This window comes from Lissotriton helveticus, chromosome 8, assembly GCF_964261635.1.
Source record: "Lissotriton helveticus chromosome 8, aLisHel1.1, whole genome shotgun sequence".
NCBI lineage: Eukaryota > Metazoa > Chordata > Amphibia > Caudata > Salamandridae > Lissotriton > Lissotriton helveticus.
This window is the reverse complement of record NC_136069.1, coordinates 743516172-743543749: the sequence shown is the minus strand read 5'-3', so window position 1 is coordinate 743543749 and position 27578 is coordinate 743516172. Positions and strand designations below refer to the sequence as shown.

The 27578-nt window shown below is 43.6% G+C and overlaps 1 protein-coding gene across 3 annotated transcripts in view; it reads left to right on the top strand.

The window, feature by feature from the left end:
- Positions 1-27578, top strand: part of LOC144771763 (arylsulfatase D-like) — a 713936-nt gene that overhangs the window by 611171 nt on the left and 75187 nt on the right. For all 3 annotated transcript variants that reach the window (XM_078656059.1, XM_078656058.1, XM_078656061.1), the window contains exon 7: positions 3334-3468. In XM_078656059.1, the coding sequence (XP_078512185.1) occupies positions 3334-3468 (135 nt within the window). The remainder of the gene's footprint in view (positions 1-3333; positions 3469-27578) is intronic.

Here is a 27578-nt window from a genome sequence, read left to right as displayed (position 1 = left end):
TCAGACTTCCCATTATTATCCAGGTGTCCAGTGGTTTAATAGCTAGTGTTTACTTTCAAGGAGGCATCAGTGCTGTGCATCAAAAAGGCTAGCATAGACCACTGGTTTATATTTACTAAAGTGCATTACTAAACCTAGTCCATCCCAGCAATGGTATGGCAGGTGGAAAGTGACATGCTACTCGTGTAACTTATATTCTAAGCCTACGTACAGTTGACATTGAGGAGAGACCTCTATCTATTAATTAGACACAGTACAATATTCATATAATTGGCTTTCACATAATGATGTGATATCAGGAAAATTACGCAAAATTGCATATAATTATGCAAAAAGCAAATCTGGCATTTAGTGCTATATTTTAGCTTGAATGTGTCCTTGTGTCACATAATTCCTGAATATACGTAAATTACACCAGCATCATTTACATTTATCCCAGGCTTACTATTAAGACATGGAATAGCTGTAAATTGACTATTGTTAATCAGTGATCTTGTTGAGCAACAACAGAAAGAGAGGAGGTAGCAAATATGATATGAACAGAAATGAATAATCACTGGTCAGAGAGCAGACTGGATAGTGGCAGCATGAAAGTTCATCAAGAAAAAGGTGTTATAAACAGACAATTAACTGTCATGTTTTAAGAGTGTTCTTTGCATTAACGATGGGGAGGCTCACCAGTTTTGAATTACATCCTTCTTCTTCGTCTTTGTCTATATATAAGATGCTCATATTCCAATTGATTAAACTAAACTCCTCTGGTATGTTGATTATGCCCTATCAAGGCATTAGGGTTCCAGAGTGCTTCCCTATTGTGTCTATGCCTTGAGTTTGCTGGCCACTCCCTGGAGATCTTTTCTCATCTCTACATTGGGGCTGGACTAGTCTTGTATAGTCTGGGAATAGTATGACATGGGTTGTTTTGTAAAATCTCTCTCCTTTTTGGCAGGAAGAACTTAAGATAGCATTATATTCCATAAGGTTGAGAATTCTCACTATTCTTCATCTAGGTGGCATTCTGGATGGATGGGAGGGCTCCGGAGTAGTGCCTCATGCATTTTTGATAATAAAGAATGGGGTTGGGGTTTCGGGTGGGACCCCAGTTCTGAGCTACAAGAGGAGAGATTGTTCAGGCCGGATACTTCCACTCCCGTGACATACCAGCAATCCTGAGGCTGTTACTTGTGCTCTCGCCTCTGAATCTTCAGTTCTCTCTTCAAGGCACATGGTGTTGTAGAAGATGAGACTGATGGCGAGTCACTTTATACCGTAATTGGGTGACAGTGTCTTCTGTTAGTGGAATGCAGGCTCCTGATTCTGTGACACAATCATCCACATTACAAAGATCCTTAAAAAGGAGAGAGCTATCAAATCCCCTTGACCAGTTCCCCTACAGGGAGGCACAGGTATTAGGACACATTCAGGATTGCATTTGCTGAGGCAGTGTAGTTTGAGCCATCCACAACCATTTTATCTAAGTGTGACCTTCTGCTAAGTGGTTCCCTGAGATGACTTGACATATATGTCAGTCTTGGCCTACTGTGCTTGGCCATCTGATTTGTCTTTCCTCAATGTTCCTGTGCTTGCAGTGAGTGAAATTGCTAAGCTCTTTATCTTAAGAACACGAGGTGGTGGATCTGCACTCCGATCAAGGTCAGTCAAAGGGGCCAGTGGTGTTCTGTCAGGTCACTGGTGCACCGGTTCTTCACCTCATAAATGGAAGGAGATCATTAAGAAATGTAAATGGAAGCCGGTATAGTCCTTCCCTCTGCAATCTGTTTCCTGGGTGATCTTTAGTTGACTAGGATGGTAAGAGTCAGTGAGTCAAATGGCTGTCCCAGTTTCCCACACCCCATCTGCCAATGTCTTGCCTCTAATCCCAGCAGGTAATAAACAGAGGACAACGAGAGTGATTTATTGTCTCAATGACATTTCTTCGACAGTAACATGAAGTAGACTGGTTTGTGTGATGGGCCTCGGAGAACATGGTCAGCCATTTTGTGTCTCTTTTTTTCCCCTATACGTTCAAACTCCCCTATGGTACCTGGAGGTGCGGGCAAGCAGCTGACTGGCCGCTGTGCTGGCCACATGCCTCCAATAATGTGATCCAGCGCTACAACAAAATCAGATGGACATCAGCAGCCCAGGTAGACCACGGCACTGCAGATAGCACAGTATTAAGGCTCCCTGTTTCAGATTCCGGCATAGGCAGGACTGCAACAATAAAGGCATTGATCTTAATAGCAGGACAAGCCACACCCTCTGGGGTCTAATTGTGATGGCGATCCGCTGCCATGGGCCCTATTAATGCCTTTGCACCAGCCTACGTTATGAGCAGCGGGGGAATAGACCTCATCCCCAACTCTCCAGTGCAGATCTTTTACTGGGGAGCAGAGAGCAGAATTCTGGCAAAGATTGCAGGGTTCCCTCTTCTTTTTAAGAACAGTAATAACAGCTTTTGCAGTGTAAAAGTTTTGGGGAAGTAGGAAGCGGGTCAGGGGATCACTATCAACTCTCTTTGAAACTTCTATGAAAACAAAACTTCATTTTTTTAAATGAGGCCCTTATCCTTTATAGAAATCGAGCTGCATTAAAAACATTTGTTAAAAAGCATTTTTTTTTTTAAGTAGTTGCAGGCATGGTGCTTTGCTCACCATTGCAGACCATCATCCCTGTGATTGCAGCCAATCGTACTGGGTCATATATTTCTGTAATTCATATTCATTAGGCAGATTGGTCTGCAACCCACTACGATGCCCTTATTTTATGAACTGGCCTATTGGCCCATAGGTGGGCTCACAATAATTTACTGGTCACAAAACATTGGTGCGCAGTTTTAACCACTTTGTAGACAGAGCACTTGATCTATAACACCTCTTGAAAGAATGATTGTGGTTTAGTACAAGCTAAGTACAGATGTCTTTTAACCCCTTGCATGCTCATGACGGAACCATTCCGTCACGAGCCACGGTGGTGCTGTGCTGGTGACGGAATGGTTCGGTCACGGCCCGGCCGCCGCGCCGTGCGGTGCTGATTTCGCACCTGCGCTGAGCGTTCTATTAGGCGGGTGGGGCCGTCACGGGACCATTCCATCACAAGCACAGCGCCACCGCGGCTCGTGACGGAGTGGTTCCGTCACGAGCATGGCGGTGCTGCACGGCCCCCCTCCCCCCTAGCGCCAAGGGGTTAAGAGGGCAAGTTACTTAAGATGATTCATTCAATTGGTTATCATAAAGAATTGTTCGAGGGTATTTTTTGCATTTCATGCAAAATTTAGATGCCTATTTTGGCTGCACCTTCAATCTAACATGTAAATTGCATTTTTTCAAACAGGGAAAATTCTCAATTCTCTAGACGAAAAAGGACTGAAGAACAATACGCTGGTCTACTTTGCCTCTGACCATGGAGCGCATTTAGAGGACAGAAAAGGAAATGTTCAAGTTGGTGGCTGGAATGGAATATACAAAGGTGAGAGGTGACTTTAACAAGTAGTCTGGTGAAACATTCTTTGAACAAAAGACAAAAAAACAATAGCGCAAAGCCATTAAGCACACTTATCAGTGATGGAGATAACCACGAAAACATTAAAAATCTTCTCTCTCATTTGTCATTTCTAAACTGCAAAATGCCAAAATTTTATTGAAATGTGTCATTACTGCAGTACTTGTCAAGGATATGTAGATTATCTTACTGAAAAAAGGGAACTTCACCGAGCATTTCTAGTGAGAGAAAAAGGGGTTAATTGCTCTGACCACACACCAATATAGTGTAAGTGATTGCTTTAGCATGGGAGACGACTGAAACTCCCTCTCAGAAGCTCAAAGGACACACTCATAGGAAAATCAATCTCTGAACAAATGTGATAGAATAAACATCCAAACATACAAGCACACAAGCAAATACTAATGTGTATTATTTGAAACTATATTTGTGAGGCACAGTTCAAACAATTAACTTCACTCGGGCATAATTTACAAATGTTACAGAAGATCGCATATGTTTTATTTTTATTTTTTCCTCTTTGCTTTGCTCACTTCCAACTGGCCTCCAAGGTCTCCCTCTGCCATGGTATTCAACCCTTGAGGAATAGTAGAAACCTCAGCAAATGTTTTATTGACCATGCTAAGAAATAAAGAGGCTGACAAAGAACTATGGCTGTTCAATACAGTTACGGGTTGCTCATGGGGATCAAGAGACAGCTTTCTGATTTACAGTTGTAGGTCAGAATACCAAATACAAAAATATTGAGATGCCAGAATATTGTGCCCTTAATATCAAGAAGCAATTTATCATGAAGGTAAGTGGGTACATCCACGGATAGATGTAGTATTCTTAGATCCACATGTATGTTTCTTCAAGATATATATAGTGTTAAGCGAGATACATCTGCAGTTAAGAATAGTGCATCTGCACATAGCCATATACATACCTTCACAATATTTTGGATGTCAAAATTTAGGCGATGGTGATTTAGTACCATAATATTTTTAACTTGATAGTCCAGTGGTATCAGGTCATTTACACTTGTTTAGGAAAATGGTAATGAATGTCACTGAACTTAAGAACACTTTTACATTTTCGAAAAACTGCTGCAGTCTGCCATGCACCATTTTTCAATAAATGGAAAAATTGATTTTGCGAGGCAGGAAAGGGGAGCACCGGAATGTAAAGTAAACTAAGTTTTACCTCAGAGAAAATAACATATAATGTATCAGGCAAACACCTTAATATATGCGGCAGATACTCTAAGTTAAGTATTATTTTGAAAATCAAATATATTTTATTGCTGACCTGATATCTGTAAGCAACAGCAATATGCTGCTATTTTTCTCCATTATACCATCTTATTTACATGTGCCTTTACGCCTGACTGCAGATGTCTTTGTAACTTTTATACGAAATCCAGTTCTACATATGAAAATTTCTTTCCACTTCTGCAAGAAATTCAAGAATTCCTATTAACCTGTCTGTTGGAAATGTTTCGGTCAAACTTTATTACCATCACCAGTCTACTCCATTGTCCATTAATGTTTCATATTAACCAGTGCAGTCAGGCTAATCCCTGGGCATTCTAAGAAAACAATAAACTAGTGAGTTTTGATTTTTCCTAGTAGAAGCCTCCTATTGAAATATGTGTGCTTGAATAGACATCATCACCCATAGGTGTTGGACTGCAACTCCTCACGAAGAAAACAGAGTTCATGGCTGCTGTCACATAGGTAAGAATTCACAGCCATGACTTAGAGAGTAAATGTCCACTTTAATGGTTGATAAGCTAGATAAGAATATTTTTCAGCAATCACAACAAGATCCCCTGAGCTGTCCCAGGCCTCCCCCCTGGAAAGCAATGTCCACCAGTCCATACCCTGGTTTGAATTATTGTGCAGAGGAGGCCTATCATTTACTGCCCATGGGACTGCATTATGAAATATAACGCTGCTGCATATTTGGGTTCTTCTGAAATGCATCACACAGTTCCTTTTAATGTTCACCTCTATGCAACCAAAATGCAAAAAAGGGGAGGGAGAAGGAGGTTAGACAAGGCTAGGTCGGCCTCCAAATAATGTAGTATAAATAGTAGGAATCAAATGTACTGGATTCAGAGACCTAGCTTGTGTGATGGTCACTGATCAGATTTTGTCAGTACAAACCAATGAGAAAGAAAAATTTCTTTCTAGTGTCCCCTCACTCACCGGGGTTTCCCCATGGTGACATGCTTCATCATTGGGGCCATCCCAGTTCTCTACGAAAAGGGGCGTGCTGCGACTAGCGAAATACGCAGGAGCACTCTGTTGTGAAAGACTATGTGTGATGTGAGTGAGATGGTGGTGGAGTGGGTGTGAGTGATTAAAAATACCGTGCGAGTGGGCCTCAACAAATTTATTTAGCTCCTAGGTTGGTATATTAAAAAAGGGGGGTGACACTGCAATTTAACCTTTTATGAGGGCTAAATCAGTGTGCGGTCAACATGTTTCAAGCTCCCCAAGGCTTTTCATCAGGGCCATACAGGGACCAGCCCTGTATTTACCACTCCTATGAGCCCCTATTTAGGGTGTGCAATTTCAATAAACAGTAAAAAACATTCTACGCTGTTTACTCTAAAACATGCGTGTTATACATACGTTTGTATTGATTCGTTATTTCTGAAAAAGGAATGACACATAGTTAGTGGCAAATTTCCCCTTTCTAAGACAGAAAGGGTGTCACACATTTTTCACGCCTCATATTGAAGTATATGGTGTCCGATTTGCACCTTAATGGTGTGTGCAGGCTTTCCTCTATGCAACCAACAGGCTTATTTGTAGAGCTCAGATGCCCTTTGTTAATATATTACGAGAATGATCAGTTCTGACTTTTTATTATTACTCCACAAAGTGGTTTTATCATCTGCAGAGCTGGATACTTGCTTGCCCTGGCTATGCAGTATTGGGACCTGCATTGCTGACCAAGACAAATGGAGACAATTGAAAGCTGAAGCCACTCCATTTGCTAGAGATTTCCATACAAACAATAATAGTGTTAACGTATGAAGGTATTATATTGGTGGTGCATGTATGTCGTTACAACGCATGCTTTTACCACGCATGCCTTTACAACGCAGGTTTTACAACGCAAGTCGTTACAACGACTTGCGTTGGGGGGCGCTGGATAGTGAATAGTTTAATTTACTATTCCAACTCCAGTCCCCGTGGATAGTAGGCAAGGTTTGGATAGTAAATTAAACTATTACCTATCCTACAGCGCCCTCCAGCGCAAGTCGTTCTAATGACTTGCGTTGTAAATCCTGCGTTGCAAAGGTACTGCGTGGTAAAAGTTGCGTCGTAAAGGATGTTTCCCCCTGAGGAGATACCAGCTGCAATTATGTTAAACTCCTCTTGTGAAGGGATCTGAAAGATCTTCAGAGTCGGCATAAGTTCTCTGTTGGTTCCTTCATGGGGTACTGCTACTAGGCAAAACCTGAGTATCTGCTTCACTATCCTTCTCTCCTTCATTAGGAGTATTTAGCCCAGTTAAAATTTTAATGATTTTATCTTCAAAAAACACTGCCAAACTATCACATAGCTCTTGTGAGGCCAGAATCGTATTATTTGCGCAGTCAGGGTTAGACATGTCATTTACTATGATGAATAAAGTTTTTGACTTATTGGATGCATTCAGGATAGTTTCCTCAATAGTTTAATTTACTATTCCAACTCCAGTCCCCGTGGATAGTAGGGAAGGTTTTGGATAGTAAATTAAACTATTACCTATCCTACAGCGCCCTCCAGCGCAAGTCGTTGTAATGACTTGCGTTGTAAATCCTGCGTTGTAAAGGTACTGCGTAGTAAAAGTTGCGTCGTAAAGGATGTTTCCCATTGGTGGTTTGTGTAAGCCAACAAATCCATTTTTCCATGAAGAGAACGATTCAAGGTCCCATAATGGAAACACTAACGGTTGATATTTTATTTGTTTATTTAATATAGTGGAGAAGAAGACAGTAATTCTTGTCTTGACTTTCCCAGGTGTGGTCCTCTCCCCCATAATAGACTGTGCTTGCTGCATCTTTGCTTTCTCCACCAGATGCACTGAACCCCTGCCCATCTATACCACATGGGCATCTCTGAATATGTGTGGGGCTGTAGATGTGGAGCACACAATGCCTCCTTTCTTCACTTAGCATGGGAATGCCCGGTGGTAGACCATTTTTGGCTTGGCAGTACGGGCTGGACTGTTCCCATGAGGCACAGGGTCAGACTGATTTGCATATAGCCATGTCTGAACTGGGGTGGCAGAGTGGGCTAAAGAACGGTGATGGATTAAACCCAGATCTTTTGACTGGGTGTGAGTGTTTGATTGATTCAGATGCTCCATCCATCACCACCCCCTTTTGTACCGCTTTTGGCCGCCATAAGTGTGGCAGGGTATGCTCAGACGTGAGTCCCTTGCTCACTTTGCCACTGGATTCAAGCAAGCCGGGCTGAAGACGGCTGGAATGCCAGAAACCGGTCCTCGGAAGCTTGTTTCCGGTCCAGGGAAGACATGGCTTGGCAGTTCGGGCTGGACTGTTCCCATGAGGCACAGGGTCAGACTGATTTGCATATAGCCATGTCTGAACTGGGGTGGCAGAGTGGGCTAAAGAACGGTGATGGATTAAACCCAGATCTTTTGACTGGGTGTGAGTGTTTGATTGATTCAGATGCTCCATCCATCACCACCCCCTTTTGTACCGCTTTTGGCCGCCATAAGTGTGGCAGGGTATGCTCAGACGTGAGTCCCTTGCTCACTTTGCCACTGGATTCAAGCAAGCCGGGCTGAAGACGGCTGGAATGCCAGAAACCGGTCCTCGGAAGCTTGTTTCCGGTCCAGGGAAGACATGGCTTGGCAGTTCGGGCTGGACTGTTCCCATGAGGCACAGGGTCAGACTGATTTGCATATAGCCACGTCTGAACTGGGGTGGCAGAGTGGGCTAAAGAACGGTGATGGATTAAACCCAGATCTTTTGACTGGGTGTGAGTGTTTGATTGATTCAGATGCTCCATCCATCACCACCCCCTTTTGTACCGCTTTTGGCCGCCATAAGTGTGGCAGGGTATGCTCAGACGTGAGTCCCTTGCTCACTTTGCCACTGGATTCAAGCAAGCCGGGCTGAAGACGGCTAGAATGCCAGAAACCGGTCCTCGGAAGCTTGTTTCCGGTCCAGGGAAGATATGGCTTGGCAAGTTCGGGCTGGACTGTTCCCATGAGGCACAGGGTCAGACTGATTTGCATAAAGCCATGTCTGAACTGGGGTGGCAGAGTGGGCTAAAGAACGGTGATGGATTAAACCCAGATCTTTTGACTGCGTGTGAGTGTTTGATTGATTCAGATGCTCCATCCATCACCACCCCCTTTGGTACCGCTTTTGGCCGCCATAAGTGTGGCAGGGTATGCTCAGACGTGAGTCCCTTGCTCACTTTGCCACTGGATTTAAGCAAGCCGGGCTGAAGACGGCTGGAATGCCAGAAACCGGTCCTCTGAAGCTTGTTTCCGGTCCAGGGAAGACATGGCTTGGCAGTTCGGGCTGGACTGTTCCCATGAGGCACAGGGTCAGACTGATTTGCATATAGCCATGTCTGAACTGGGGTGGCAGAGTGGGCTAAAGAACGGTGATGGATTAAACCCAGATCTTTTGACTGGGTGTGAGTGTTTGATTGATTCAGATGCTCCATCCATCACCACCCCCTTTTGTACCGCTTTTGGCCGCCATAAGTGTGGCAGGGTATGCTCAGACGTGAGTCCCTTGCTCACTTTGCCACTGGATTCAAGCAAGCCGGGCTGAAGACGGCTGGAATGCCAGAAACCGGTCCTCGGAAGCTTGTTTCCGGTCCAGGGAAGACATGGCTTGGCAGTTTGGGCTGGACTGTTCCCATGAGGCACAGGGTCAGACTGATTTGCATATAGCCATGTCTGAACTGGGGTGGCAGAGTGGGCTAAAGAACGGTGATGGATTAAACCCAGATCTTTTGACTGGGTGTGAGTGTTTGATTGATTCAGATGCTCCATCCATCACCACCCCCTTTTGTACCGCTTTTTGCCGCCATAAGTGTGGCAGGGTATGCTCAGACGTGAGTCCCTTGCTCACTTTGCCACTGGATTCAAGCAAGCCGGGCTGAAGACGGCTGGAATGCCAGAAACTGGTCCTCGGAAGCTTGTTTCCGGTCCAGGGAAGACATGGCTTGGCAGTTCGGGCTGGACTGTTCCCATGAGGCACAGGGTCAGACTGATTTGCATATAGCCATGTCTGAACTGGGGTGGCAGAGTGAGCTAAAGAACGGTGATGGATTAAACCCAAATCTTTTGACTGGGTGTGAGTGTTTGATTGATTCAGATGCTCCATCCATCACCACCCCCTTTTGTACCGCTTTTGGCCGCCATAAGTGTGGCAGGGTATGCTCAGACGTGAGTCCCTTGCTCACTTTGCCACTGGATTCAAGCAAGCCGGGCTGAAGACGGCTGGAATGCCAGAAACCGGTCCTCGGAAGCTTGTTTCCGGTCCAGGGAAGACATGGCTTGGCAGTTCGGGCTGGACTGTTCCCATGGGGCACAGGGTCAGACTGATTTGCATATAGCCATGTCTGAACTGGGGTGGCAGAGTGGGCTAAAGAACGGTGATGGATTAAACCCAGATCTTTTGACTGGGTGTGAGTGTTTTATTTGATTCAGATGCTCCATCCATCACCACCCCCTTTTGAGACCATTTTTGGACCACTTTCTATAATGCCATCACCATTAGTGACTACGGCCCCTGTAGGACTACCCTGGTGGCCCTATTGGACTATGTGAAGGAGATTCCTAATGATGTAAGGCATCTTCCTGCAATGCTGCTTCTTTTAGCCAAGTGCAAAGTTGCGATGCATTGGTAACACCACCAGTCCACTAAGCCTAATATTTGTCTGCGCCATCTGGGATATTGCACAAACAACTAACCCTCTCTTGGGAGCTAATACCATTATGCGCGTGCCCAACTGACATATGACACCCCTAGTCCACTATCTCTTCTCCCTCACTGACCCCATTACAACTCCAGCTGTGCTAAACTGCATCACACACACAGGGGACCTCGCCCGGACTCTGACTCCACATGATGTACCTACCCCTGAAGACCTCTATATTATACATTGAGATTTGGTATGATTGTTAAAGTATATTTCACCCCTGATGATTGTTGCTGGTTGCACCCTTGAATACCCTGCCATTAATGTCACTCTGCCTTCTTATATATTTCTTTTTGTACCTTTACTTTAAAAGTAATAATAAAAAACCTTTGTTTGGGGCCTGCCACACAGGTAAACACATTGAAACCTAGAGGCTTTGCAAAAGGCCCCACAGTTGCTCCAATAATTGTGTTGAAAAAACACATTTTTGTATCTTTTTACGTGGCAGACTTAGGGGAGCACTAAGACTTTAGAAGGAAGCAGGGGGGGTGCTTATGTCCCCTACAAGCTCCACCACTGGTGTGATATGAAGTTCACTTTGGTTGACCCTTCATCAGTGTGATCAACTTATCTTCTGTATCACATTTGTGAACTTCTGTGAGAAAGAGAAGTCTGGGTCAAACTAGGTTCACATTGTATTAATCTTCTTTGTTGGGGCTGGTTGTGCACCTATTTCTTGGTGCCTTTTGAATGGGAGGGACGTTCTGGCAGGATCATGGCCAGTATGAGCTTGGTTCTGCCATCATTTAAGTGATTGCATTTCATTCAACAGTAAGTTTCAAAGACAGTTAGTGAAATTTCTCCAATGTGCTAGATTGTTCCCAAATCGAATGTGACGTGTGTCATTTTCACACTTCTGGAATTTTACTTGGAGATGAGATGACTTCAGTCATGGGTTGCATGTAAACATTAAAGGTGATAAGAGTCATTGGGGGGCACCATAGTTGACCCGTTTCAATGGTAATATTGTAAGATCAATTCCGATTTGGTGGCTTTAGTATGATGCAACATCAAACAACTTTACACCTGAGCCCAAGACTCTGGCCCATCTTCAAGGTGGTCTAGAAGAGTGTTATGGCCCATCTGTCAGCAAATGCTAAACAAGACCTACTAAATGGTGGGGGAAGTGTTTCGGAGAAAACAGCTGATCCTAGCGCTCCAGCTGGGAGAGCTAGAATCACAGATAACTGTAAAGCACACACCCACTCTCCCAAAGGCGCACTCCATTGAGTTTAGTCAGGAGAGTAGTAGAGTGTATTTTCCTGCGTATTAGAGAATAGTATAGTGTAGTTTAGTTCTGCCTTGCCCAAACTCATCGATAGAGATAGTGTTCCGTCTCTCATCAGGTGTTGTTTCAGGTTCAAGGAGAAGTCTACAAAGAAAAAAGAAAATGACAGAAGACGCTTTCAATAGCATATTGCTTTTCCCCAGAGAGTCCAAGGCTGAAGGTTGTCACTTACCTTTTTTCCTCAGCATCACCCAGTACCAGTTCACGCTAGTACCTATATGAGAAATATAAAGAAAAGGAATTAATAGAATAAGTTTTTAGAACATAACTTCAGTTCAAGCCAAGAAAAATGAATATTAACTAGAACTAATTGAAAAGTGTAATTCTTACAAGTTCTGTGTGTTGCAGAATAACTATTTTCAGAAAAGTATTTTCTCACATTAGCAATTAAGGGCTTTTGTAATGAAATTAACTAAATTGACGTATGAGAAAAGAATAGTCAATACAAAACAAAAGAAATATAATCAGAAGAGGAGCAATAGCCAGTCTTATTAAGGGTATGTTCTTTAAGAGAAACAAATTGAAAAGCATAGTGTATTTAGAGCATATTCTAGCATGAAGTAATCTGTTCATTTGTTTTACAGTGTTCAAAAAATATTAACACTAAGAAGCTCTAGAAGTAGCGGTAGAAGTTGAGGACACCTTAAGAAGAAGGTGAGGCAGTCTCTTATCTATCCCCATCCCCTTTCCCCCCATGGAAATCCTTCACCCTCCTTTTAGTTCTATTAAGGGGTGTGGTGAGGATCTCGGAGAGGCATTGGGAAAAGGCTTTATTCTGCTCCTGTGAATTTCTGGGAAACTTCTTGATAGACTTTCGACAGAGTGAAGTGCCCATGATTTAATTACTCTCCTGACCAGAATGGCAGAAGCATTTAATCTAAAAATGTAGGCGGGATTTTGGAAGCCATTCAAAAAGAGTTGTTAGCCATTAGGGAAGAGAACAGTAGTTTGAGGCAGGACTTTTTGGCTTCCAAAAGAGAAACTACAGATTTAGCTAGTAAAATGGACGGTTATTTCTCCAGAACCAGTTTTGCAGCATTATCTCCTGAGTCTCAGGCTTCCAGTTTCACCCCAATTCTTCACCCTAGAAGCACCACTCAGGTTGTTCACTCCTTGTCACCAGTTATTCCGTTAGTTCCTCCGGAGCGTTTTAGTGTAGACCCTCAAAAAGCCCAACTTTTCCTAACTCCGTGATCTCTTCATTTCATGTGCCGGACAGGAATTTTCCCTGATGCACAGACCCGGGCAGCCTTTATCTTGTCCTATCTAAGTGGGGAGGCTGCCGCCTGGTCTTTACCACTGGTTTACAAGGTCTCAGCTTTCCTGTATGACTTTGATGAATTCAAGAAGGAGTTTTTGAGAATATTTGAAAGGAGAAGGGTTGCACAAGCCTCAGGCCACAGACAATGAGTTGTTGGAGTTGAGACAGGGAAACAAGGAGCCAGTTGCGTACCTTGCTCAATTCAACTAATTGATCATAGAGATTTATTGGCCAGAAAAAAAAGAGGACAGCATTATTTTACAGAGGTCTAAAAGATTAACTGAAAGCTGCCTTGTTGCAGATACCAAATAGACACTCAGAAGTTTCAGCTCTTATTGATTTTGTCCTGGAATTAGATTATCGACAGACTGAAAGAGAAAAAAGATGGGAATTTCTCTCAAGCATGCCCGGTTATGACTGGATGAGACCAGAAGGATTAACCACTTGGATGCTAAGGTGTTTTATGGCTTTGAATGTAATTTCCATTGAAGTTAATGGAAACTCCATGACGAGCTGGGCTCGTCATGAGCGTCGAAGGGGTTAAGAACATTGGAAAATAATCAATCTATGGAACCAATGCAAATCGGAGTAGTGCGAGCTTCTCTTTCGAAAGAAGAAAAAGAGAAGAGGAGGCTAAATAATCTCTGTTTATATTGTGGAGTCAGTGGCCATTTTGTCCAAGTCTGTCCCAAGAAACCAAAGACCTTGTCAAAAGAAAACCTGTGGCACCACCAGCAGGAGGGGTTAAATTGGTGAGTGCTAAAGAAGCATCAGCTCCAGATTCTCATTTATTAGCACATACTCTACAATCTTCGGCTCCACACTTAACCTTACCAGTTACATTAAAATTCAGAACCTCTGTACAAACAGACATGCCAGTGATGATCGATTCGGGAGCCACAGGAAACTTTTGTGATTTGAAGTTCACTACATAAATTAGATTAAAAGCTATTCCGCAGGACAAAAGTGAGGCGGTTGGAGATATAGATGGCACAAACCTTTCTTGAGGTCCTATCGTGAGTCACACTGAAAAGGTAGAACTTATTTTACCAGATGGTTATGAAGAATTCTTGCAGTTTAATCTAATCAATGCACCACAGTTTCAGTTAATTCTAGGTCTCCCGTGGCTGACACAACATAACCTCACATTGATTGGGAAAAAAGGTAAATCAAGATGAATTCTGAATATTGTAAGGAGTTCTATTATCACACTGAGAATCAATTGAAAGAATCTAGTCTGGCCACCTGCTTGTGTGAGACCAGGGTTTCCGTGTGTGTTATACATACAAAGAGATTCTAGAGATGTACCAGGATTACCAGGATGTCTTCAGTGAAGTTGAGGCTGGGAAGCTTCCCCCTCATCGATCCTACAATTGTAAAATAAAGTTGCAACCTGGGGCTAATCTACCTTGCAGCAGAATTTATGCCCTAACAGAAAAGTATGTTTGATTCCTGAAGGAATACATTCTAAAATAATAAAAGAAAGGGTTTATCAGACCATCCCAGTCCCCAGTTTCTTCTCCATTGTTTTTTGTACCCAAGAAGGTAGAGGGAGAATTAAAGCTCTGTAAAGATTACCGAGCTCTGATTCGAAGAACCCTTAGGAAGAGGTACCCTTTACCGCTGATCTCTGTGCTAGTGGATCAATTCAAAGGAGCACGGATTTACTCAAAGCTGGATATCAGAGGGGCATATCATCTTGTCCGAATCAGAGAAGGAGATTTATGGAAGACCAATTTTAGAACTAAGTTTGGCCTATAAGAATATCAGGTCATACCTTATGGTCTGTGTAACACCCCAGATACCTTTCAGCACTTCATAAAATATGCCCTGAGCCAATATATAGAGAGATTTGCCATCGGTCATATTGATGATATACTAATTTACTCAGCGTCGAAAGAGCAACACCAAGAACATGTAAAAGGAGTCTTGGAAATGCTGCGGGAAAACAGCTAATACATGAGACTTGAGAAGTGTGCTTTCATGTTCACACAGTGGATTTCCTTGGTTTCATCCTATCTCCAGAAGGAATAACCATGGATGAATGAAAGAGAAAGGCAGTTCTGGAATGGCCTTCTCCTACAACCATCAAAGAAATACAAAGTTTCATTGGATTCCTAAATTTCTATAGGAGATTTATTAAAGAATTCTCTCAAAAAGTGATTCCAATAACTCATTTCTTAAAGAAAGGAGTTCCATTTGTTTGATCCAGAGAAGCTGAAGCATCCTTCTAGTCCCTAAAAGAGAGTTTTACTTCAGTACCAATTCTGCTTCATGCAGATCCAACAGAGCCGGTTTATTTGAAAACGGATGCTTATGATCAGGCTATTGGCGGGGTTCTGTCTCAAAGACACAAGGTAACAGGCCAATTGCATCCAGTTGCCTACCGGTCCCGGAAATTGCTTCCAGCAGAATCCAACTATACCATCACTGAAAAGGAGTTACTAACCATAAAGGATGCCTTCAAAGAGTGGTGATACTATCTGATGGGAGCTAGACCAGTATTTATAGACCGTAAAAATCTGCAGTTCCTTAAGTCGGCAAGAACTCTTACACCTCGACAATTCTGGTGGTCCCTCTACTTTGCAGATTACAATTTTGTAATTACTTACTGACCAGGAAACAAGAATGGAAAAGCAGATGCCTTGTCCAGAATTGACACTGAAGGGCAAAAGGTGGTTATTGAATTTTAGAAAATAATCCGAAATCTAGAATAGTGGGGGTTATAGCCAGCACAATTTGGATAAGAAGATCAAATAGGCCTTGCCACAAGGAGAAATGCAACAATGGGTCAAGGAAGTACCTTCTAGGGAAATCTGAAATGGTCTACCATGCTGCGGTGGGGGCTTGTTCATACCCACTTCTGAGCTACAGGAGAGAGTCTTGTACGATTGTCATCCATTGGCCGGACACAAAGGAATCAATAAGACTGAAGAGCTGATCAAGAGACAATTTTGGTGGCTGAATATGACCAATGATATTGAACAATATGTATTGGACTGTGGGATCTGTGTTCAGGGGAAATCAATTTGGCAGTCCCCTCAGGGTTTGCTACAGCCATTGCCAATTTCCCCTCATCCTTGGCACACTGTGACAATAGACTTGATTGTAGACCTGCCATCTAGACAGGGTTTCCACACAATATTAGTTATGGTAGATGCTTTCACGAAAAATGCTCACTATGTCCCATTAAATAACATTCCTAGTGCTAAAGAAATGGCTAAACAGTTTAACTTGCATTCAGGAAAGATACATGGGATTCCGAAGGTTCTCATTTCTGATCATGGTACACAGTTCTTTAACCACTTGGATGCTAATGACAAGGGTAACTCGTCATGGAGTTTCCATTGATTTCAATGGAAATTACATGAAGCACCTCCAAGTGCCTTAGCATCCAAGTGGTTAAAAAAAAATGTAATGCTCATATCACCAGAAAAGCGTCTGCAATACTTATGAAGCAGCCCACTAAACTGTACGCTCTGCGGCCACTGCATTCGCTTCGGTCTGCACACCTTACCAGACCAACACCTTTGTTGGTGTCATGGTGTAATCATTGGACTAAAGAATGATATTCAAGACCCAAGGATATGCTCCATGTCAAAAAGTCAGGCCAAATGTCGGGGTTAGTCTCCTTCGTCACTGCTTGGTCTAAACCAGTTATTTTAATGGCTGCCTTAGCCCAATCTTCCACCTTCGGGGACAGGGGGACCCTCCATTTTATAAAAATTTCCCTTCGGGCAATCAGGATCAGATAGAATAACAGCCCTCTTTGCGGGCTCTTCAGCCACTTACTAACTATACCGTCCTCTCCGAATAAAACAAGAGCCATATTGAGGGTGTTAATTTGTTTTACAATGTTCATAAAAATATTAATGCTAAAAAGCTCTAGAAGTAGCGGTAGAACTTGAGGACACCTTAAGAAGAAAAGGAGGCAGCCTCTTCTTTTTCCCCATCTCCTTTCCCCCTGGGAAATCCTACACCCCCTCTTAGTTCTATTAAAGGGTGTGGAGAGGATCTTGGAGAGACATTGGGAAAAGGATTTATTCTGCTCCTGGGAAGTTTTTGGAAACTTCTTGATCGACTCTTGACACCATCATATTGTTTGTTGCTGCCAGACCAACAGGGATCAAGGCTTTAGGCTATCCTATATTGATTCATTGTAACAAACCGTTAAAAACAGAGTCGTATTTCTGGCTCAAATGCGACATAAATATAAATCTCCAGTTATGGTTACCAAACTCACACACAACATACGCCATGACTTGCATCACCCACCTTGTTGTTCTCTTTTTTTTCTCCTCCCTTTGTTTCTGGATTATTTGTAAATTGGTGATTTGAATATGGTGATCAGCACAATTTATTGCATGTGTTCTTTGGGTTAGTAGCAGTAAAGGGCGAATTTAAGCGACTTGCCATTTTGAAGCTGAACGGTTTGCTTTTTTCAGTTAACTACGCTGAAATAATTTCCAGCCCCTGCTGAAAACTACCATCAGCAGTGCACTGCAGAAGCTGGTTATAGTACGAGGCCTGTGAACCCTCCCAACACATAAAACAGCAATGATGCACGACCTACAGCAGCCAGAGAGCCTGGCCTGTGGAAAGTGAAATGGCTCACCTTTTTGCTGTCAGCCAACCCTTGCAGCGCAAGGCCTTCATTCATGTACATTGGGGTTTTGCCACTGGACTAACCCACCACTGACTGTAACCCTCACAGTGCGTGCCCACTTATAGCAGGGATTGGTTGCAAGGTTAGGAGCTAGGAGGAGGGCCTGGCTTGTAGCCAGACCTCCTCCCAACCCTCTGCTGTCAGCCAGCTACCACTGCACATGTCCTTGGGCCGGGTGCAGTGGGAGTTTGATACTGAGCCTGTGGCCAGGCTTTGTGCCCTACACCCTCGGTCAGTTAACTCCAGCTGTGCACAGCTCCGGTCATGCACTGCAGGTGTTGAGTGCAAGGACCTAATAATAAGCCATATGCCCTCTCCCCTGCTTGTAGGAGGGATTGAGCTCCAGTCCTTGGACTCTGACTGTAGGCACACGTTTGCCTTTGGTCATGAATTTCTTTAGTGAGAAGTGATTTGGGATTCAACCGCAAAATAGCAGTTGCTTCAGTACCTAGGATGGCCGGTCATATGACTTTCAAATTCTTTGACTCTAAAGTCATGCACAATTTTGTTTTGGGACTTGAGTTTTACTTACCCTCAGATACCCTTCGTATCCATTGGTGGTGGCCCTCACTAAGATTTGGCCCCCATGGCTGCGCAAATGCATTTTTTGCACATTTGCAAACTCTAAATTCACAACTTGCTTGAGAGTTTCAAGATCGAAAGAAAAAGTATTTCAGGGCCCTTTTACAGCCATCATATTTCTTCAAAAGTTCAGGAGCGCAAAAGAAATTACAAGTAATAACTTTTAATTAATTAAACCAGCAGAGATGTACTAAAGTGTTAACCCTTTAAATACCACTACTCACCTTTTGTAAATGCTAATATCATAAAAAGTTGCTGATCAAATTTACACCAAACCTAAAAAAAAATGTTTTGTGCCTGTCTTTTCTGTGGTTTCAGGCTGTAGGCATGAGCAAAATTTCCGAGAGGAGCTAAAAAGGGAAACAATTTTTTTTCCTGTTTTTTTTAAACTCCCCTCCTTAACTTTGTTCTTTGCCTTTTGACAAGCGGATGCTAACAATCTATGAGACCCCAAGCTTTTCAATGTGGCGCAAGCAGATGCGTAGTTTGGCAGCCCTATGCTCAGCGAGTCCTCCAAAGTAGGATCCTAAAATCTACCTCTGCCCATTTTTCTCTTCAACTTCATTTGTCTTGCAGTCTAGAATCTCGAACCATGTGATGGGTGTGTCTGTTCAAGGATTATTTGCAATGCCAGATTTCTAGGGTAATTTATGTTCCATCAACTCTGGTGGAAACCTACCTTGATGACCTTCAGCTCCTATTTCAATGCCGACTTATTGTAGAAAGCTGTGTAGCTGAGTCATGCCGTTGTTATTGCTCACTAGGCTGTTGCTGCCCACTCCTAAAATTGAAGCATTCATTTTGACCGAGTTTGTTATGGTTCACACGTTTTTTATTGTTACATTTGTGCTGTCTCTTGTTGCAGTGGGCTCAGGTAGTCTGTGGTGGCACTGTCTATCCAACTCTCGAACCACCCCCTTTAATTTTAGACTGGTTAGGAAAATCCATTAATCAATATGCTGACCTGAAACATTGTCGTTAATGTACTCTTTGCTCATGCATACAAAGATTACAATAATGGAGGCAACACCACACCTTAAAGCTAAATTCCCCCAAAATGATTTTGCCTTGTCATTTCCAAACACCAAAATGTTTTTTTCTCACCCCTCTCGCTCCCCACATCAACAAACTAGACCGCTCTCCCTTTTTCCATATTAATTCGAAAGACAATCAACCACCTGTTAGCGCTTACCAGGGAACGGAGGCACACCTGGGTGGACGGTGTCCACCCACTTTTTTCACAGGTTAAGCACTGTCAACCCTGCCAAGAATTTGGGCCCACTGAATAATGTGCTGAACTTGTCCAGGTGTAATTTCCAAACACCTGAACACTTTCAGCAGCGCCCACAAGTTGTTTACTTTCCATCTGAAACAAGCAACAACGTGGGGATGGGGCTTTCTTATTTAAGACTCCTGCTGGACCCATAACAAAGGCTGAATTTGAGGGGCCATCAAGCCTCCTTTTGTTCCAGTCTTGTCTGGGAGCAGCCAGGAACCTCTCACCTGATGCAAATGAAGCGGAGGTGAAACAAAATCTCACACCTTGTTAGCACTTCACACATACTTAAGAGAGGCAGCTTTTCACTTTGTTCAGTCCCTATTTAAGAGATATGCATGCACTGTAAAAATATCAGATGTGTTGCTCTTTCCGAGTATTTACACATAGCAATTTGCATTTATCTAGAGCTTGCTGCCCGTGAGGAGGTGTTGAAATAATTTAAGTACCACTAATTCTTATTGTATAGCTTTACTCATTCCAATGCAGTGTGTCAGAGCGCTTTACATCAACATGCACTTATTACATGAACTGTGGAAAAGTAAATTCTGCCATGTTCTGTGTCCCTACGTGTCATCCATCATATGTTATGTGTGCATGATTAATATGCATATGTATTCCCTATGTTCGATTCAAGACGCAATTATAGTTGTGTCCACCTCTAGTATGCCAGTTTCCAGTTCTCGTGAATACTACGAATATCAGGTCTATGTAAAGCTACGTTGCCACGTTTCTCAGTGTGCACGTTATTCCATTATAAAGTCCCCGTTTCTAGGCCTCAAAAGGGCCTGGACACCAGATTCAGCTCCTGTCTCCTGAAACCTCGCTGAGGAGCGATACAGCCCCCACCTGTATCCTCGACCCTTCACTTACTTCCTGCCTCGCAGTGCCCGGTTCAGCCTGGCTCTGCCTCTGAGTCTGCCAAGAGTATGTTATAGTTTCAGTTATCAGTTCAGTCCTCCTTCTCTGCATTCCTAAGCTACTGAACTGCATCAATAGTTTCCGTCATTGTCTAGCCTTTCTGGTTCCATGTAAGAGAAATACTGCATTTAATGGTCATTTAATATTCTTCATCACGCACTACATGTAGAATAATGCATGGTCCAGTCTTAGAATCAAGTTAGCCTTTCCCCTCCTGACTTCTAGTTTATATCAACATGTTCTCTAAACATCAGATACTAGATACTGCTTAGGTACATGTCGCCCTGACTCTCCAGACTTCAGTCTCTGCTCCTAGCACAGAGTTCATAGCCCCCAGTTTCTCCTAGTGATACGTCATTGCCAGTTTGCGCGCACCACCAGGTTAGAGGTCCCGGCTCCTTAGGTAGCCCCCTCCATGTTTCCGCCCCATTCATGACATATTCTGTTACGTTTGCATCACATGTCTATGTATACGCCTTTTGCTCCACCCACTGCTCCGCCTATCATATGTACTGTAAAGCAACTGTTTTACTATATATGCTTGTGTATTGTTATTAAATGCTAGCGCGCTCATCCCAGATCCAGCCCCGGCAGCTGCTGGGCCCTGCCATCCTATTCCTATGCAGGTTGTCCTGTTCCTGTCCTTTATGCTGTAATAAACCTGCGAAACTCCTACTACCTCGAATCTTGACTCTTATTTATTGAGCTATCTGTTATTCATTTATACATTCAAAAATAGGGTATTATTTATTTATTTACCACATAATGGCGCCCGAATAGGGACTTGCCCTTTCCCCACGCGCCGGTGAAGCCACGCCGGCCCCCTGACCCTCTGCAGCCGTGACGGAACCATACCGTGCACGTGCAGATATTTCTGCTTCAAGTATCCCTCAGGCCCACGGAGGAGACGGAGGAGGCGGTCCAGCATCCAGACGAGGCGGTGGAGGAATGCGGCGAGTCCCGACCAGAGCCCAAGCCAAGAGTCCAAGGTCCGAGGTATCCGGAGGTCCACCCGTAACTTAAGTCCGAAGTTCGTTGTCCGTCGTCGAAGCAGTCCAGTCCAGTCCGAGGCCTTCCGTTCTTGCTGCCCGGTGAGTACCATTACTGGGGTAGTATCTAGACAGGGTCAATCTAATTGACTCTGGTCCGTGGGTCGGTGGTACCCAGACACACAAACGAAGTGTCCACTTCGGTGGATACGGGTCCTGACGTGTCTCTTTATGAGACCGGTAAGTTTCGTACTGTTTCAGCAGTGCATCTAGTTTCTGTTCTAGTCAGTTCAGTTCTCGAGAAAAATTCATGCATTCTGTTTTCCTGTAGCCAGTATTCCAGGTAGTATTCTGTTCGAACTGTTATTTCTAAATGTTTTTCATGTATTTTAATGTCGTGGTATGAATGGGGAATAAGTATCGTGTTCATTGTGTATTGTATTGTGTCTAGATTACAGTCCAGTCATGCCCTTGTTTTCAAAATTACGTCAGTTAAAAACTAGAAAGGGTTTGTTAGAGGAAGCAGTTCCTGTCCCGCCTAGGGACAGTCCAGGTCATTTTATGTATCAGAAGCATGGCATAAGTGCCATACTATATCTAGATTTATGGGTAGAGTATACAAAACAGTTAGAAGAAAAGTATAGATGGCCCGTATCGGGTACATGGGATGCCGAGTGCATCATGCGAGTAGAAGAGGCATTATGGAAAAAGAAAGCCAGACAATCACAGAAAGATGCCATCGAGCTATGGCGTAAAGAAGCTCATAAAAGAACCGAAAAAGAAATCAGAAAGTCAGAATTAAGTAGAGAATCCTCGGAACGAGCACAAGAAAAAGAACTAATCGAGATAGGTGAACAAGTCAAAGCCGAACAGTCAGACAGACAGAGGAATGCCCTCATTAAGGGTATGTATCCTCTCCTTGCCGAGGGCTTGCCAAAAGCGACCCCGGAGGCATCCAGTAATTTCCCGCCACCATTAGTTCCGATCAAGTTACGTCACAAACCAACCGCAGCTGATATTTTCATCTCGTCCTATTTGGACGACACAGTCCCAGAATATGCAAATCCTGTTCCCGCTCCACCAGTCCCTGTAAATCAGGCACTTCCCGTTCCTCCAGACACCACGGGAACCCTTTGCAGCACCTGCTACGGTCCCCCCGGTCCAGCCCGCCATACAAGTCCAGCCCGCATTCCAATTTCCCACCCTGCCAGGACGAAAAGCATCAGTTGATGATTCTAGTCTAGGGGCCGCAGGAGGAGGTCCTCCTCGAACCCCGCCGCCACATAAGCGTTTAACGGCAGCCGAATTACATATGCAAGCGTCACAACGTACGCCCAGACTGTCTGTTGCAGAAATAAGAAAATCCCTTGCCGAATGCTGCTATGACCCAGTCCCAGGCGAAGATGATATGGTTTTATATTCATTACGCGTAAGAAATGTGGCCGAGTATCTAGTCACCCTACCAGATATGAAGGAGGATCTAGACAGAATATATCGTTTCATCCGTACAGGGGAAGATCCAGAAAGTATTAGTGATGTCATGTCCCAAAGGAAAGCTGAGACCCAGCTCATGATATTAAAGTTTCTGATTAATTGTCTAATAAGAGAACAAGATTACCCGTCCAAAAATCAGGCCGAAATGAAAGCCCTGATGAAGTGGAGTAATAGTATAGCCGAGGGTAAGCACAAGACTATCGGTGCTATGGAGAGTATGTACAAGAAAATCCGTAAAGAAATAATAAAGTTACACGAACAACGTAAAGCAGCACAAGTAAACGAGAAAGAAAGTAACTCTGATACTGAAGAGTTAGACGACGAGAATTCCGCCAGAATAGCGTATGTAGGACAACCTAGATTTCCAGATCGCCATTTACGTCTAGAACCCAAGTCTACGTTCCATCATCCAGTACCAGACCAAGGTTCTCTAGAACAAGTATTTCAAGCTACCGATCACATTCTGAAATCACGAATCGGTTACAGTGAGTTAAGTACTATGCATGAACAAGAACTAGCCCGATCAGCAGTCCGATGGATTACTGATTCTACCACTTTTCCAGACGAAATAGTGGCACAAATGTTTCTGAAAATGCCCCCAGCCGAGCAACGACTGGTGGGTATGTATATGATTCAGCACCTCATTACTCTGTATGAGGGTCAACATTCTGATCCAGGTCCGTTACATGATATCCTGAACGAGTTACTCCAGTATAGATGGAGAGGTCTAGGTACCGATTTAATTAGTGTCATTCTGGAACAGCGCCACAAATATAGAACGTTTCTGAACCCGCATTTTGTTCATGTCTCACCCCCAGAAAGTAAACCATTTTACATAGACAGACAGAATCCGTTACGAGAAGTCCACCCAGTTAGAGGAACGGGTGGCGAAATGCAGCGAGTGTTTGTATACACTCCGATCACAAAGATGGAACTTCTGGAGATGAAGAAATTAATTCCCTGTCATGATAAAGATCCAGCAGGGTTCCATAGAGAATTAAAAGACATGCTCCGTATGGGAGAATACACGTATCCAGATATAATTAAAATGTTAAAGGTTCTGTTGCCCGCAGGGGTGTATGAAAAGCTCAAGGAAAAAGACTGGGAGGTGGGAGAGAAAAAGATCGATTGGGCAGTTCTAGAAGCTGAAGATAAGATACGAGTACCAGGTACCGGTCTCGGAGATAAATGTAAAGAATTACCAGAATTATTGATTCAAGTTTTACCCAGATTATTAACAACTAAAAAGGAAGACTGGGATGCAATCTCAGCCTGTAAACAGAAACAAGACGAAGATATTAGTGATTTTTATTCTAGATTCGAGAAATGTTTTAGCATCAACAGTGGCCTCAAGACAAGTAGTGAGTCATACCCTCACCTTTTTGTTACTAAATTAGTCGAGAATTCAAGTTCATCAATTAAAAATCGAGTTCTGAAAGTCGAAAGTACCTGGCAAGCTAATACCCCGTCCCAGATGTTGCAGATGCTCCAATACCACCAGAATAGAATCAGAGAAGAGCAAGAACATGAAAGAAAACGTATGAAAGACACGAAAATGAAAGTACTAGTTGCACAATCTGTTCCTCAAGACAGTCAGAAGAGGGGTCCGAATCAAGCCAGTCATCCTGCAGCTCCCGTTAAAGGGAATTGCAATTATTGTAAACAGCCAGGTCATTTTATAAACGAGTGTGCAGTTCTGAAACACAACATAGCTACTGGTAAGACTAAAGAAAGACCACGTCCGCCTAGACAAGAACAAGTTTCACAGACTCCTCAGTTACAGAATGCACCACAGACAGTTACAGCACCGCAGCCTATCGCTGCAACACAGCATGTCACACAGCAGATGTACCAGTATGCACAGTCTGAGTATCCAGAGTACCAACAGTATTCATGAAACAGCCTAGAGAGGGAGGTAGGCTTGCCTCTCATCGAGATACCTGTAGATCAAGAAAGTCCCTATGTTCATAGTCAAGTATTAGGGAAAGACAGAAAGTTTTTGATTGATACAGGGGCAAGTAGGACCACAATTAGTCACGCCGAAGTTCCAGGGGCTCCGCTCTCAGGCTCAAGAAATGTTTCCCTTGGATTTTCAGGAAAGCCTATCGTAAATGAGATCTCAAAGCCAGTTTCTCTAGAAGTAGGTCCATTGTCCCGCACTACTGATCTGTTACTTACTAAGTCATGTCCAGAAAATCTATTAGGCATTAAGACACTGAAAGAATTAGGTGCAGTTATATGCTGTTCCCCAGAGGGAATACGATTGTTCCTACGTGACTTTAAGGGTCACTATGTATTACGAGATTTTGATTCAAGACTGTCTAATGTTCCACAGCACTTATGGGCGCAAGGTCCAACTGATGTTGGTTATATGCAAATCACACCCTATCGTGTGACTCTCAAGCCAGGTGTAGTGTTACCACGAATCAGACAGTACAGATTGCCACCTGAGGCTGTAGCAGCCTTATCCAAAATTATTGACGAGCTTATTGCTCAAGGAGTGGTTGTAGAAACTGACTCCAATGTATGTAATTCTCCGATCATTCCAGTCATGAAACGTACTGATCCAAATGCACCCATAACAGCCATTGATTCCGAAGCCACGTTCTTTACTGTAATCGACCTCAAGAACGCGTTTTTTAGTGTTCCCATTCATCCAGACAGCCAGTTCCTTTTCGGATTTTGTTTAAATGGAAGGAGCTATAAATTCACACGAGCTCCTCAAGGTTTCACAGAAAGTCCTAGTATTTACAGTCAAGCACTTAAGAGACAACTAGACAACATTCACATGCCAACTGACACTGCCCTGCTCCAGTATGTCGATGATCTACTGATCACAGCCCGTTCTGAACGTGCTTGCGAGCGAGCATCCCTTACAGTCTTGTATTTCCTAGCCGAGATAGGGCACAAGGTGTCCCCTTCTAAGCTTCAATTCTGTGTCCAGCAAGTGGTATACTTAGGACACTTACTGTCCAAGAGGGGTAGGCAGTTGACACCAGACCGTATCCAGTTAATAGCGAGTCTTCCTCAGCCCAAGACCCAGAAGGAGGTACGTGCTTTTATTGGCCTTACTTCTTATTGCAGACAATGGATTCCTCAGTATGCATTTCTAGCCAAACCACTGATACAGTTAACGACACAGGAGGCAGCCGTATCGACTGTTCTCCCTTGGACATCTGAACATACACTTAGTTTCAATGAGTTAAAGAAAGCTTTATGCCAAGCTCCAGTTCTAGCGACACCGAACTACAGTAAGCCTTTTACACTTTTCGTTACTGAACGCGAAGGTACAGCATTATCTGTTCTCACACAAGATCAAGCAGGACAATACAAGCCATGTGCTTATTTTTCGAGCACATTAGATCCTGTAGCCCAGGCTCTGCCTGCGTGCCTCAAGTCAGTTGCAGCCACAGCACTAGCTATCAGGCAAAGTGATTCCATAGTCTTAGGACATTTCCTGACAGTACAGGTTCCACACTCTGTGGAAGTTCTTTTGAACCGAACACAAACTCAGCACTTGACAATTGCACGTTTAACAGGTTATGAATTGACATTATTCCAGCCACACATAGAAATCAGACGCTGCAACATCCTGAACCCTGCTACACTGTTACCATCAGTTAATTCAAATCCAGCCACACATGACTGTGTGGAAGTAGTTAACATTACGACAAAGCCAAGACAAGATCTGACAGATACTCCGTTACCAGACCCCGACCTGACACTTTATGTGGATGGTTCATGTATGAGAACAAGTACAGGAGAACTAGTCGCCGCGTATGCAGTGACTACTGACACTGAAGTTATTGAGACACACCGTATTGACACCCTGTCCGCTCAAGCAGCAGAGCTAGTTGCTCTGACACAAGCCTGCATACACGCCAAGAACTTGAAAGTTAATGTCTACACGGATTCACGTTACGCATTTGGAGTCGTACACGACTTCGGAGTGCTCTGGCAGGAGAGAGGTTTCATGACTTCTCATGGAACCAAGATTCAGCATGGTCTCCTTATTCAAGCTCTGTTAGATGCCATACACTTACCGACATCTATCGCTATCATGAAATGCAAAGCACATACGAAAGTTACTGACATTATTTCCCAAGGTAATGATCTAGCAGATCGCACAGCCAAGCTTACAGCACAGACTCCAGACATTCCAGTTAATCAGACACATACTCCAGATCCGACTACATGCATGACAGTTAAGGACCCTACACAAGATGTCATAGATATACAGTTACATGCTACTCCCGAAGAAATTAAGAAATGGTCCGAACAAGGAGGGGTCCAGACAGATCAAGGATGGCTAACGAAGGGTAGAGCAACATGGTTTCTCCCCGACTCTATGGTTCAAGTCATTATTAATACCGCACATAGTCCAGCACATTTAGGAGAAAAAGCTATGTTAGACAGTATCCAGAACATTTGGTTCAACAAGCATTTACGAGCTGCAGCCAAGCAGAAAGTCCGTACCTGTATGATATGTTGTCAGTTTAATCCAGGTAAAAGTGTCCCGGTGGAACAAGGTGGATTCCAGCCCCCTGACCACCCTTTTGAAGTCCTCCAGATGGATTATATTCAGATGGAGCGATGTCGAGGTTTCAAGTATGTCCTTGTAGTTGTATGCGCTTTGTCCAGGTGGAC